Source organism: Ovis canadensis, chromosome 8 (genome assembly GCF_042477335.2).
Source record: "Ovis canadensis isolate MfBH-ARS-UI-01 breed Bighorn chromosome 8, ARS-UI_OviCan_v2, whole genome shotgun sequence".
Lineage (NCBI taxonomy): Eukaryota > Metazoa > Chordata > Mammalia > Artiodactyla > Bovidae > Ovis > Ovis canadensis.
Window position 1 is genome coordinate 90,154,931 of NC_091252.1, and position 15,299 is coordinate 90,170,229.

At 42.7% G+C, this 15,299-nt stretch overlaps 1 protein-coding gene across 19 annotated transcripts in view; it reads right to left on the minus strand.

The window, feature by feature from the left end:
* Nucleotides 1–2,296: 2,296 nt before the first annotated feature.
* The window catches only part of IPCEF1 (interaction protein for cytohesin exchange factors 1), a 172,277-nt gene continuing 159,274 nt past the window's right edge, over nt 2,297–15,299 (minus strand). For all 19 annotated transcript variants that reach the window (XM_069598752.1, XM_069598766.1, XM_069598769.1 and 16 more), the window contains 2 exons: nt 14,376–14,569; nt 2,297–8,017 (listed from right to left, as the gene is read on the minus strand). In XM_069598752.1, the coding sequence (XP_069454853.1) occupies nt 7,811–8,017; nt 14,376–14,569 (401 nt within the window). In that variant the 3' untranslated portion in view covers nt 2,297–7,810. The remainder of the gene's footprint in view (nt 8,018–14,375; nt 14,570–15,299) is intronic.

A 15,299-nucleotide genomic window follows, 5' to 3' on the forward strand; every position in this document is an offset into this window, starting at 1 on the left:
GACAACAACTAGTGAAGCGTCCAGGCACCCTGCTGGCCTGGGAGTTCTGTCCCTTCCCCACACCACCTGCTCCGAACAGAACTGCCAACACACACTCATCAGAGACTTCAGGGCAGGCAGGGTGCTTATGAGTTCCCAAAGCATGAGGCTGGAAAAACAAGGAGACCAGCATCAAGGGGTTACCTGTAAAGACAGGCTCCTTTCGGTTGTTCAAAGAGAAAAGACAAATATAGTACTCAGATGGTGATTTACAAGGGCTGAAATCAATGGAAATTCTATGCCTCTTGGTACATTTGAACATCATCATGGATTCACTAGACTCATTGGGACTCTTTCCTGTGAGAGCAAGCTGGGACCTGGCATGGAGCAGCTCATAAACCTAAGATTTCGAGGCCTAAGTCACCCTCTGCTAAACAATTTTCAATTCTCAAAAACAACTTTCTAATGCTTTGTCTTTAAATACAGGTGTTATTAAAACTTGATCGAATTGTGAAACTCCTGTACCTGTCACACCTGAGCATGTGTCAGTTTAAAAACTAGAAAATGTTCCCCCTTTCTCATAAAGATGGAATTATTAATACTTTTCCTATAGTGAATATATTTTGATGAAACCAAATTCGTCACACGGTATGACAAAGGATTTCGTGCTTGTCATTAAAACTTAGACATTCCGAAATTTCTGGAAGATATCGATGGTTCAGGGGGACTAAATAGGATATTTGAAATGGAGGTTTACAGTCAGCAGATTTACCTGGTAGAATGATGCCCATGAATCTCTGGACCTGCATATATGGTACAAAGAGGAATTAAGGTTGGAGGTTGTATTCAGGTTGTTAAAACAGAGAAGGTTGCCTGCATTAACCCAGGTGGGCTGAATGTAATCACACGGGTCCTTAAAAGAGCCAGTCTGGAGAGGGTCTCTCACTAGGGAGACCAGGAGCAGAGAGATACAATGTTGCCACTTTGAAGATGGAGGGAGATAGCCAAGAAGCAAAGAATGTGGGTGACCTGGAGAGAGCAAGGAAACACATTCTCCCCTGGAGGCTCCAGAAGGAACACAGTTCTCTCTCTCTCTCTCTCTCTCTCTCTCTCTCTCTCTCTCTCTCTCTCTCTCTCTCTCTCTCTTTTTAATTTATTTTTGGCTGTGCAAGGGCTTTCTCTAGTTGCAGTGTGTGGGCTTCTAATTGAGGTGCCTTCTTTTGTTGTGGCGCACAGGTTTAGTTGCCCCTTGCCAGTAGGATCCTCCCAGACCAGGGATAGAACCCGTGTTCCCTGCACTGGCAGGTGGATCCTTAACCACTGAACCATCAGGGCAATCCCAGGAACCCAATTCTGACAATACTTTGATTTTAGCTTATGGAAAAATGGGTATCACATTTCTGAATCCACAAGTGGAAGAAAACACATTTTTAAGCTGCTACATTTGCAGTGGTGCAGCAGCAAGAGAAAACTAATGCAAGATTGTTCTGGAAATCAAGGACATGCTATATTGATGTCTTTGGATAATCCCTTTGGTCTAGAATAATTTTTTACTGCGTCCGTGTGGGAGCCTAGACAGACTTGCTGGTGGCAGATGGAGGAAACAGAGGATGAGACGCGGCAGGTAAAGTGAAAATTTGGAGGGAGAGAGGAAAAAAAATAAACACTCTGTGTATACAGTCGTCAAGGAGGTGTTAAGTTCGATGCAAACTAACCTCCTTCCATCAGTGGATCGGAATAAAGGCAATTTATGATGCTACTTCAATATTTTCATTGTCCCTTTTTCACGGACATATCTTATGTGTTTTAAGGAGCTTATGTGCCACTGGTTGTAATTTTTGTAATCTGCAGATTTTTAAGATTCTCTAAACAAGATGTGGGTACATAACAATGATGAGGTAAATTGTGTGCGTCGACAATTTTGAAAAGTATAAATACCTCTGTATCGAGAAAACCTGTCAGCTGAGGACCACTGGAGAAGGCCACCTGAGTTATTGTTGAAATAGATTGCTCAATAAAATTCTTCCATTTAAAAATCGAAGGGATGGTGTGGGGAGGGATGTGGGAGGGGGGTTCGGGATTGGGAACACGTGTACACTCGTGGCAGATTCCTGTTGATGTGTGACAAAACCAATACACTATTGTACAGTAAAAAAAATTAAAAATAAAAATAAGAAGGAGAAGAAGAAGAAGAAGAAGAAAAGAAAAAGAAGAAAAACACCAAAGGGGGAAAAAAAATCGTCTAAAAGCTATTATTTTGAAGATGCCACCAGAGGGCGCCCTAATCTTTGTAGACGATAAAAGCCCAGCCACTCAATACTTCCCAGGGAACTTTTATTTTGACCAAGCAACACTGCAGGGCAGAAAACGAACACAAGCAGAACATTTCCACTATTTCCCATGTCATTTTACTAGACAGATTTTCTCCTGTTTTTATTTTTCTCTGACAAGTCATCCTCAAACACAGAAAGCAGGAGAAATGAGTCATGCCTCTTTTTTTTCAGTTCGTTCCAAGAGGGGAGATGACAGACTGCAATGAGATTGAAGGTACCGTTTCGACATTAACATCTTGCCCCCAAAACATCATGCAGTGCAAAAAGTCACATCCGCATCATGCAAGGACGTTAAAAGATGTGGTGGAATAAAATCCTGGGCTTTATGATGAGATGCTCATCATCTCCCTGGGGCATGCGTCCCCTTTTGGATTCAAGGTAGAGAAATATCAAAACAGGGCAGCGAAGTCTTCTCACAGAACGAGAAACAGAAGTATTATTCAAAACGTAGAATCCACTTCTTCTTCGCTTTCTTTGTGGTCTGTGGTGATGTGTGCAAGGGTGAAGACGTAGAGAAGGCTTCCTGTCTCACAACACACAGAAATGAGTTCGTTATCTTGTTCACTGAGACAGCAGCTCTGGGTGCTGGAGGAATGACTGATCCACCTCAGTCCATTTCCTACAAGTTGTTAAAATCTAGTTTCGGGGGCTTCCATTTTGGGGACATATTAAAAACCCTAGGTAGGCAGTCACTCCACATTTCTAGGACTCCATTTCTCTTATATATAACTATACCAAAAAAAAAAAAAAATTGGATGGTGAAGCCAATTGGAAAGCCCCAATCAAATATCAAATATTAGACCGAAGAGATCCCTCCTCAAACTTCATTTAGACACGGCAGCTTTGCAACACAGAGTGACTATTGGGTGGCTCCCTTCTGCACCTAAATTAATCGCTCGATCTTCTGTGGACTTCATCAAAATATTATTTTTCAACTGGAATATACAAAGAGGTATATGTCCATAAATTTATATATGGCTGGAACTGGTACAGAGCCTCTCCTCAAAAGACTTGAAAGTGTCTGGTTCATCTCTGTGATACTGCTTGTGATTTATAGGCTGTCTGAGGAAATTAGCATAATTACATTAAAAAGAACTCAGAGGAACTTAAGGTCCTAACCCTTAATCACTAAGCTCAGTGTCTGGCATCTCCTGACATGTTTTAAAAAGGAAAAATAAACAGATCTCTTTCATCCAAGGATCTCACAGCTCCTACCACGCAGTGTAATTTACGGAAGGAAGGAAAGGAAGCAGGATGATAAGTTATGCCCCAATCCACCGCCAGCCCAGCTGCAGATCAGTACGGGAGGAACAGTAAACTTTCAGGCCGCGAGGAAGAGACTGTACTCAAGGAACAGGGGCCCTCGGGTTTCTGGTGGATGACCTCAGAGAAGCCACCATGGCCCTGTCCCCACAGCAGTGCAAGGGCACGTACAGTCAAGTTCACCTGCTGGGTCCCCACACCACTGCACAAGGCAGAGAAGGAGGGAGATTCAGGCTCACGTCCTGGCCACACCACGTGGGGGTCTCCCCAAGGCACCTCACTCCTTGGCCAGAAGGAGGAATAATCCACAGCCAGCCCCAACATTACAGAGACCCCTCTGGAGGGGGAGGGGGAACCTGAAACACATCCATTTGCAAACTACTACAAAGTGCTGCTTAAATCTAAGGCACCATCGTTTCACCTTGACCTCTGACTCCAGCACAACCGCTTTCCCAGGCTTGCTTCCTGGAGTCTTCCCAATAGTGTGCTTTAGAGTCTTTGTCCAAGGCTGTAGGCCTGGGGTGTGATACAGAGACTGTGACACAACTAAGGATTGCTCAAAGCAACAGACATCTGCCATGTGAGGGACACGACTCAGCAGATCCTGCAGTGGTCCAATCAGTGAGAGCATCAGTGGAGGGAGCAGTCCCCCGACCCACAACCACCCCAGAGAGGGGTCCAAGCCAGATCCTAGTCCACAGCAGGTGCCGCTGGTTCAGACCTGGTTATGCTCAGAGCTTCTCCACTTCCTGAGTGGTCATGGTGGTGTGCCGTTCCGCAGCCCTTGACAACAGATCTCTTTCATCCAAGGATCTCACAGCTCCTACCACGCAGTGTAATTTATGGAAGGAAGGAAAGGAAGCAGGATGATAAGTTATGCCCCAATCCATAGCCAGCCCACCAGCAGATCTGTACGGGAGGAACAGTGAACTTCGACAACAGCAATGGGTGTAGGAATCTCCCCTTAGACCCACATGAAATGGCCCCAGATCCATTTCAGAGATGGTCCAGTCCTCAGGAATAAACCAGAAGTAATCCAATTTTCTCAGTATCCCTCAGATCAGAAAAAAAATGGCTTCAGGCCCAGAGAGACTTACTGGCTTTACATCTGAAGAAAGTCACCCCTCTCTTCTCACTTCTCTTGCCCTCCTCTTCAACCACAGCTGAAGGTGGGAACTCAGAGTTGCAGCCCCCCCCCTACTTCCTAGCACAAAAGAACACAGAGCAAACACATCCCCAGAAGGGAAGTCACAAGTGAGCAGGTGAGTCTGGTCTAGAAGAGCTGGGTGCAAAATCCTGCAGCTCAATTTTAACTTTCATGGGGGGTTCTGCAGAGTAACTGTTTCAACAAACAAAGCAAAAACGTGTCTACTGACTTCACCTTGAAAAGTAATTGAAAGACTAGATTAAGTCATCTCACGGTTCTGTTTTGCCTTTAAATTGGAGTGGTATCAGTGGACTTGAAAAGGTCAGTTACATGTATATTAACGAAAAATCACAGTAGAGCATTAGAATATATCTGCAAGCTGTTGAAGCACTTCCGCCTGGGGAAAACTGGTTTGACATTTATAGGGTGGTGCTGGAAACCAAAGAGAAATAAGGCAGAAGAACATATATCATAATATCCTTTCCTCCATGATTATTTCAGCTTTTCTCACCACTTTGTTTCCATTGCAAACGCTGAACTATCCACCTTCTGATTACAGGAAGAATTTGACCTGTATTCAGGTCAAGAAGCAACAGTTAGAACCAGACATGAAACAACGGGCTGGTTTCAAACTGGGAAAGAAGTACATCAAGGCTGTATATTGTCATCCTGCTTATTTAACTTATATGCAGAGTACATCATGCGACATGCCAGGCTGGATGAAGCACAAGCTGGAATCAAGATTCACAGGAGAAACATCAATAACCTCAGATACGCAGATGACACCACCCTTATGGCAGAAAGCGAAGAGGAACTAAAGAGCCTCTTGATGAAAGAGATAAGAGTGAAAAAGCTGGCTTAAAACTCAACATTCAAAAAAACGAAGATCATGGTGTCTGGTCCCATCATTTCATGGCAAATAGATGGGGAAATGGGGAAACAATGGAAACAGGAAGAATTAGATGCTGCAAATTATAGGCGGAATCAATGATAATTTCTAGAGTAAAGAGGATGAAACACCAGCCTTCAAACCAGAAGCTTCAGGGTCCAGCCTGAGGACCTGAATGGTTCCTTCTCTCAGGGTCAACAGTTCCACCTGGGGCAACAGCACCTAAATGCTCACTGGGTCAAACTGACCAGCATGGCCTTTATCTCTCAGAAGCTTCTAGTATTACAACATGCTTCTTGTTTGTTTGTTTCCCTTCTTAATGCTAAAGTTGTTTTTTGTTTACAAAGTATTAAGACTTCTTAGTAAAGCTTAGGGAAATTTTCAACAACTATTTCCATTTAGTTTGTAGATAAAATTCAGTGGGGGTTGGTGGTTATTTCCATTTGAATGTCAAGCCACACGCTCTGACACTACAACGCCAATGAGGTTGTGCTGACAATTTGCTCGAGGTCAGGATGAAATGGGTCTCTGATGTGTTGCGATTATTCTTATGGAGAGAAGTATTCATGGTGATTAGTGAGTGGAGACTTGCCTCTCGTTTCTCTAATAAAATGAGTTCCCTTTAAGGGTATTAGTCTAATAGTCTTCAGAAGACTGAATTAGTTGTGCTTCATTTGGTTTAGGACGTGTGGGCATAAATGGCATAAACCTTAAAGAGTATTTACTAGAAGGGATGATGTAAGAGGAAAGTCCTTTTCTGGTTAGGAGAATGGTTTACAACAGATAGAAACCTAAGCATTCTGGGGACAGAGACAGAAAGAGAGAGACAGAAGCAGAGAGAAAAGCCAGAAAATAAAGATTATTATTAGCAATGCATGCCCTACATTTATCCCACAAGGTTTCCTGAGCATTCCTCAGACATTATAGTGCAATATCATAACTCCAATGTAGCCATAGTATTTCGATTTTTCTCAAGCAAAAAGTATATACTTTGAAATATATACTGAACAAAACATACCATAGTATATAGCCTCTTTTAAGACATTAGTAATCTGAACTTCTATAAATATCTTTAAATAACAAACATATTATAGATAGCTATTCACATAGTACACAGTAACACGTAAACATACAAAAATAAAACAATCATGTTTTTACTCCTTTTTTTTTTTTTTTTTGGAGTAAATTTCAGACACCAGAATCACCTTGTCAATATGGATCCTGGGGATCGTGGATACACATTTATTTAATGGCCATGTTGTGCTTTTTGTGGGATCTTAATTCCCCAACCAGGGATTGAACCTCGGCCCTCGGCACTGTGAGCATGGAGTCGTAACCACTGAACCACCAGGGACCTCCCTGGATGTACGTTTATACCATGCATAGCTACCACACCCAAGGGCAACGGCAGGAAGCATTCCTCGCTGGATGTATTACTACGTCCTGGTTCAGAAAAGCTTAGGTCGGAATAAAGGTGTCTGAGTGTGATGAGAGAGTTGTCTTTAGCTGTTCTGTGAAAAGGACACATGAGTCAGGTCCCCGACCCCAACCCGGATAAAGTGTGAAAATATTATGCTGGCCTTTGAATGAGTGGAATATAGAACACGTCTCTTTCTTGAGTGTTCCCATACACCATTTGCTATGAAGCATTTCTCAACATGTAGGAAAGGCACCACCATCCTGGACCAAAGGTAAGGAATTTGGGTTCCACAATACATCTGTCCTGCTGCGGGTGCTCTGTAGAAAGCATTCTTCCACTCAGGTGATTTGGGGAACTCAGCTATCCAACCAGATGGAATATGTAAATTCTTCTTTTGGAAAACGGAATATTTCTATGAAGAAGTATCCCTGATCAAAAATGATCTTTTACCCGTGGAATGCTGTCCTTCTCTTAAGAACAAGAAACAGACAATATGGTTCGCATATCCCACCTAGAACCCAGCATGGTCGGGGGTCCCAGAAGGAACACAGACACTGTTTTCTCAGCTGAACTCCATCCCTCCAGTCGATGGGAGCACTGGAATTGATGAGGCACCGTCATCATTTGTTTTCATCCCAACCACATCCCTCCAGGAGGACCTGGTGTTTCCAGGAACTGGGTTTCAGTTTTCCTTTGCAAGGAAAAATGTTAAGCTCTCGCAACTTCTTGAAGAGTTGCCTGAGGGGTAAGACAGGAAGGGAGAGCATCCTGGCTTGTTCTCAAATAGAATTTTCAAGGCGGGCAGAGGAAGGTGGTTTCTGGGGGGAGCCTTCGGAGGCAGAAGTGGGGGTTCGCCTCTGCTGATGTTGCTGATAGATGTCCTGGATCAGCAGGGTGTTCATGACCTTCCACTCCCTGTATTTTCTGGCTGTCAGCTTCGGATCATCCAGCAGCTGGTTAATCATGGCCAGGTCGTGTTCTTTACACTGTCCAAGTCGGAAAATAAAAAGAGACACAGAGAGAGAGGAGGGTGAGATGTGATAGCTATCTTAACTTCAATAAACCATCTTCAGCCTTTTGCAAATAAAGGCACATACACCTTGACTGTAAAATTATCAAAGTGTTTTTACACACTAATATTCAAATTTCTACAACAATCCTAAGAGATATGGCAGGACACCCGCCCATTTACATAGGCTAAGCACAAAGAGGTAAGTATCCCACACAAGGCTTGGGGGAAGAACTGGACACAAAACCAAGGTCTCCTATGTCACTGTTTCCTGATTGATCCAGTATTCCACATCACAGTCATACTTCTATCTCAGTGTGAGCTTTATTCCTTCTGGAATGGATAACTGTATAACCAAGTTGTTGACCACACAGTACTTTTCCTAAGACATAAGACAATACAAAATGTCTCTTTTTAATTTTCTATTAAGTTGTATTAATTTTAAATGAATTTCACACATTTATTCAATGTATACAGACTAAATAGGTAGGCTATCTTTTTATTCAAAGAAGATATCATTAAACTTCCATCCAAGAAATGTGTATTTCAATGATGCCAACTGTCTATTCACATCATTTCACCCTGCCTCCTCTGCAACCACTGACACACATTTCTGAAATGTCTGTCTCAGGTTAGGGGACTTTTCTGTGGTCAAGGAATGGAATGAAACATAAGACGTATCAGTCTCCACATTCAAAAAAAAAAGATTTCTCAGCCTAACACATTTATCACAAATCTATTCCTGCTTCCTCCATCTCTGTGACCGTAACCCCAATTTGGGATATAAAGTCTCACCTATCACCCTTAATCTGCTGCTACAGCCTCCCAAGTGAGGTTCCTGGCCCCAGTCCCCACTTCGTATCCACCTTCTGTCTGACAGTCCAGGGAGTCCCCCTGAAATTCTGAGTCCTCTTAATGGTTCCCCTTCTTGCCCAAGTTTCCACGGACATGAGCCCATTTGTCGATTCTCCACTTGCTTCTTCCTTTCCTCTCTAGGAGTATTGACATGGGTTTTCTCCCCCATACAATGCTGCTTCACCACCCCAGGACATGTCACACAGAGGACCTTCTTCACCCTTCTTCACCTGCTGCTGCTGCTGCTAAGTCGCTTCAGTCGTGTCTGACTCTGTGCAACCCCATAGACGGCAGCCCACCACGTTCCTCCGTCCCTGGGATTCTCCAGGCAAGAACACTGGAGCAGGTTACTATTTCCTTCTCCAATGCATGCATGCATGCTAAGTCGCTTCAGTCGTGTCCGACTCTGTGCGGCCCTATGGACAGCAGCCCACAAGGCTCCTCTGCCCACAGGATTTGCTAGGCAAGAATACTGGAGTGGGTTGCCATTTTCTTCTCCACTTCTTCACCTAGTGGACTCTAATTCCTAGAGTGATTTTCACATGGAATATTTCCCAGAGTCTCTCTCTCTCTCTCTCTCTTTTTTTTTAATGGATTTTACTACAGCTCATGAATGTATATTCACTTCGGGCATCATGCTCTCCAAAAAACTGAACCCCCAGATTGAACTGAGAAGATTTCTTCATGCTTGCATGCCTTCCAATGCTTGGAACCCTCTTAGAACTATCACATCACACTTAGATGTTCGTGGGTCTGTCACGTCGTCTATTCTAAAGCTTCTTAAGGAAGGCTATGAGGAACATATTTTTTTCATTCCTGTATTGCCCGTATCTCACACAGTGCTGAGGGCCAGGTAGACATTCGGTTATGAACTATCTCAGCTAGATCCGGGGCAGGATGTGCACAGGTGAACATTCACTACTGTGCTTACTGGTCAAAGTTCAAATGCATAACCACTGCCATTCAGCAGACTTGCACTACTATTCAGTAACTGTGTTTTCTCATCCCTTTTTTCTCCCACTCCCCTAAATGACTATTTCAGAGTTTCTCATTTCTGCTCAGATCTCCTCCCCAATCCTCCCCTGTAACTGATGACCCTGCTCTTTATTTTTTTGAGGAAACGGAAACAATCAGAAGAGTAGTTCTCCCAAGCTCCTATTGCCTTCTATCTACATCAGCACAAATACATGCTGCCTTCCTTCCTGTTCACTTGGGTGAAATATCTGTGCTTCCAGCAAGACCCGTCTCTCTACTTGTAAAAGCATGTCCTTTCGTACATTCGAGAAATTTGCTCCAGCAATTCTCAGCCCTTTTCTGTGACGCATCAGTTTCCCATCTCCAGGTGATCATTCTCGCTGGCGCACTCGTATGCTCTTACTTTTCCATCATAAAAGCCCTTCCTTGACACCTTTCCCTGTTCCATTCTTGTTTCCAATGTCCTTGTGCCTGCTCTTTTAGACCCACTGGCTCATGAATGTATTGTTTGTACTCAACATGCAGCTTTAACTTATGCTTTATTTGGAGTGTGGTATTATATTTTCTTGTCTTCTTCTTTTCCTGTTTCTAAATTGACCAGAATAACATGGATTTCAAGGGAAAAGGTTCACACACATAGTAATCTGAGTAGTGAGATATATCATTTTGAATCACAAAAGCAAGGGTGTGGTGATAAACAGAGGTTAAAAGATATTTTTTTGGTTTCAGGAAGGCGAGGAAAACTGTGCAGAAGGAAAGTAACCAAAAAGGAATAACAAGGAGGTTGGCCAAGACCAAGAAACAGAGAAAAGAAAGGTTAGTAAGTTAAGTGGGTAACCAGGAAGGATTGCTAGAAAGTCAAGCAGAGCCAAGACAGTTTTCTCTCTGAGTCGAACATCAACACTTCAAAAAACAATCTTTCCCACCCCCAAAAATTTTAAGGAGTTTCACTTCATTCTTAAGAAATCTTGACATCTGTCCAGAGAGTGATCCTAACATGCTATTGAAGAAATTATTAATTAAGATCTTGGCAGATCAACAAAATTTGAAAAACTGATTTTTTCAAGGCAAAAATGAATTCACCACCCCTCTAAAGGGGATAAAAGGTTTTAGGAAAGGATCTCTTCAACTTTGGGCTTACACTTCTCATGTGGTTTCTAGCTCTAAATAATTCAAATTTCTTCCCATTCAGCTCAAGTCTGTGTTAGTTCCTTTATGGATAAAAGAAAAAAACCTATAGATAAGAATAGAGAGGAAGGAAATTAGCAAAACAATAAAACTCTCTGAGCTCCTTCCTAAACTTGGCAACCCAGGGTCAAGAGCTTTAGGCAAAAGCCTTGCTTCTCCCCTATAGAATAAGGGCTCGCTGAATGCTTTGAATTACTTTTACGACATCCTTCTGGTTTTCTGGCAGGCAGGGTCTGACAGAGTTCTGAAAGATACCATCCTTTCATTTTTTCACTCCAACTATTCAGTGCATGGTTTGTATCAAGACCTAAGCATTGGAAATGGATTCTACCAGAGCAGTTGGGCAAAGAAAGGTCTGTTCCCTTTCAGATACAAGTGAGGGTAGTTTTCCAAGAAAGTTTCAGTTGGACTCATTAATCATTTCATTAATCATTCATTTAAAAATAAAGACAGGCTTAGCCAAAAGTCAGGGGAAGTGGATCTCTTGGAGACTCTTAAAGATCTAAAGATCTCTAGTGTGTGACGCAATAGTTTGTTCAACTTCCTAAAAGCATTTCCATAAAGAGTATTCATTCCAATACAATCCCAGTGCAAGGATTTTTCTTTATTTCTGGAATGTGCCTACACTACTATAAACATTATTATTAAAATAGTTTGCTTGCTTCTACATGAAACTGTTTTTTTTTTTTTTTGCTTGTCCACACTCCAGCTTTGAAGTATTTTTTTAATAAACATTTATATTGCAATGTAATATACACAGAGCAAAATGTACACATAAAGTCTGTGCTTAATGAAATCATCACAAAAAGAACACATTTGTGTAACCACTGTCACCGTCAAGGAAAGACTCTTACCTGGCACTTCAAAAGCTTTAGTGTGGTCCTGCCCAGTTTATATCCTCACCTTTTCCTCAAAGGTGACCACTATCCTGACAGCTTGAGTTTTAAAGACAGAACTGCCCTGGTGATGGAGTGGTTAAGAATCCCCCTGACAATGCAGGGGACACAGGTTCGATCTCGGGTCCAGGAAGATCCCGCATGGCCCAGGACAACTAAGCCAATGGGCTGCAACCACTGAGCCCTGGAGCCTGAGAGCTACAACTACTGAACCTGTGTGCTGCAACTAATAAAGCCCACATGTCCAGAGCCCATGCTCCCCGACAAGAAAAGCCACTATGATGAGAAGCCTGTGCACCACAGCTGAGAGTAGCCTACATGCAGCAATGGAGACCTAGTGTAGCCAATAAATAAATGGGAAAAAAGCAATTTAAGATAGTTAAAAGAAAATTATTCTGATAGCTTTCTGACATGAATAAGCATGCATGTACCAAATGATCACTCTCTAATGAAGAGGCTGACGTGGTTTTTTTTTTTTTTTTCTTTTTATCAACAAGGTCAATTTCCAAGTCATCCTGCCCTCCAACCTCATAGGAGGTTCACAGGAATACACAAGGTGGAATATATCTCATCAGCCCCAGCCTAAGGGATCTGTGGAAAGGCCTTCTTTCCAGTGATGTTCAGAGAGTGCAGCTGGCTGGGACAGAGAATCCCTGAAATGATCCAGCATTCCTTGCTCCCTGGTATTCATGCCCTTCTGTAATTCTCCATCTTGACTGTCGGGAGGCTGACCTAGCGAATTGCTTCTAATGAATAGAACACTGTAAATGCAATGTGATGTCTCTCCTGAGGCTGGGATATGACCCACCCTGCTTGCTCACTCTCCCCACCTCACTCACTCTGCAGGACACCAGCTTCTACTTTGGGAGCTGCTCTATGAAAAGACCCGCAGGGGAAGGAACTGGGGATGGCCTCCAGCCCATAGACAGTGAACAAATGAACAACTGAGACCGTCAGTCCAACAACCTGTAAGGAACTGAACTCTGCCGTGAAAGAGCTTAGAAGCACACCTTCCCCCAGTGAAGGAATGTGGATAGCCCCAGCTGGTGCCTGGATTATAGCCTCAGAGACGTGGAAGCAGAAACACTGAACCAGGCCACACCCAAATTCCTGACTCCCAGAAAGTGTGAGACAATAAATGTCTAGTGCCTGGAGCTGCTATTTGGGGGTATTTTTGTCACCTAGTTAGTAGATTACTAAAACCTGGGAAGAAAAGAAAAATCTGTTGGATTCATCAATTCTGTGGCTATAGCGCATGAAGAACAAGAGGTCACAACTCTGCAAATACTGAGTTGGCAGAAAAAGTTCATTTGGGTTTTTCAGTAACATCCTAAGTAAAACCCGATGAACTTTTTGGCCAACCTATGATGACAAAATATAATACATTTGATTTTGAAAGGACTGCTAGTGATGTTTCTCATCATTAAATGCTAGGGAAATTTCTCTACATTTGTGCTTTTTTTTATAAATAAAATGTACCTTTGCCTTTTATTTTTCAGCCTCATTCTAGCAAGGTTTTTAGGGTGCTTAGGTTTTCTATAGATGAACAGGGACATCTGACTAAGAGTCACTCAGTTGTCTTTTGCAGCCTTGTCTTTTTGCTTGCTGACATTTCTTCCCAGAAAGGGATTCACATTCATGAGATACAAGTGGACATGTACAAAACAGAATTAAATTTCAGGTCTGTCAAGGCTTTTCAGAATCTATAAATCTTCTGCTAATTCAGAACTATTTTACAAAATCTTCTGGCCTCCCCTTGTTTGTGCTGTCGTCTAAATGTGAAACCAGGATGCTCTTGCTACAAAGAACACTTTCAGTTACAGGAGGCCCTAGAAATAGCTCCAGTACATCCTGTACACTGCCCCTTATTCTCATGATGAAATCCCCTGCTACCAGGAAGTATCTCTTTCCCACTGCCCGGCTCTCATGGTGTTTTATAGCTTCAAATCCAACAGCTTGAAGTCTCCTAAGTCTTTGCTGTCTCTAAAATGTAGACATTTTCTTCTGGATATAGTATAGAAGAATGGCCTCCTTTAATGAATCAGGTGAAATCCCCAGATCTTATTAAATATTACTGTGTACTCCTACCAGTTGACTATCTCAGACTCTCTAACATTTATTATTCCAGGTAGAAGGGTACAAAAACAAATTACATATGATCCTTGCCATCTCAAAGCTTAATATTTGAGATTTTATGCCAGAGTGAATGCAATTATCAAGGCCTATTGTAAAAACCACATTCCCTAGGGTTTTAGGAATGTCAAGGGTCAACTCACCCTATAGAGACTGTACTGGCTTTACTGCCTTTCCTCACCTTCTATAGCCACATAAACACACCGTGGTTAGCATGGATTGTTCCAAAAAACCAGCATTTTCTCACCCCACATCCACAGAGTTCATCCACAGTCTGGAATTTCTTACCTTTAATGTGCTATTCAAAGTTCGTATTTTGTGGAGTTTCTCATTTATGGATGGATTCTTGCACCTCTTGACAAAGGACTTCCTCAGCTCCTTTTTGGTTGAAGGTCGTCGGTCCCCAAGAGGAGACAGACTAGCTTGCTCTAACGACTTGTAGAGCTTCTCCATTTCATCATCTTCGGGGGCTTTTGTCTCTTCTATTAAAATAAAAAAACAACAACATGCCCAGTTAATCAAGGACAGAACATTTGACACTGTGGTCCTAAAACAAGATCCTCCTGACACCTTCATCTTAGACTTCCAGGCTCCACAGTGGTGAGATGTATATTTGTACTGTCTAAGTCACTCAGTTGGTAGCACTTTGTCACAACAGCCCATGCTCCCTGTGAAGGCTCTGGGGCAGGATCTGTCCTAAGCCTCTCTCCCAGCTTTTGACGGCTCCTTGGCTTGGGAAGGACTCCTGTCTTCACTTGGTGTCTTATGGTGTGCCTGTCTGTGTATCCCAATATCCCCTTTTATAGATACCAGTCATATTGATTAGGGGGACATCAATCTCTGATTTAGATATTTAGGCGAGACTCAGAATTGACTTAGAGTTGATATTGGAATGGATTCAGACTTTTGGAGATGTTGAGATGAATTCAGTTAGGACTTCAACACAGGGATTTGGGGGAAGGACAAAACTGAACCCATAATAGTACACCCTCTGTGCTGAGTGCTCAGCTGCATCTGACTCGCAGTGGCCCCCTGAACTGTAGCTCACCAGGATCCTCTGTGCATGGAATTTTTCATGCAAGAATACTAGATTGGGTTGCCATTTTCTTCTCTAGGGGATCTTCCCCACACAGGACTCGAACCTGTATCTCTTGCATCTCCTGCACTGGCAGGCAAGTTCTTTACCACTTGCACTACCTGAGAAGTATATAC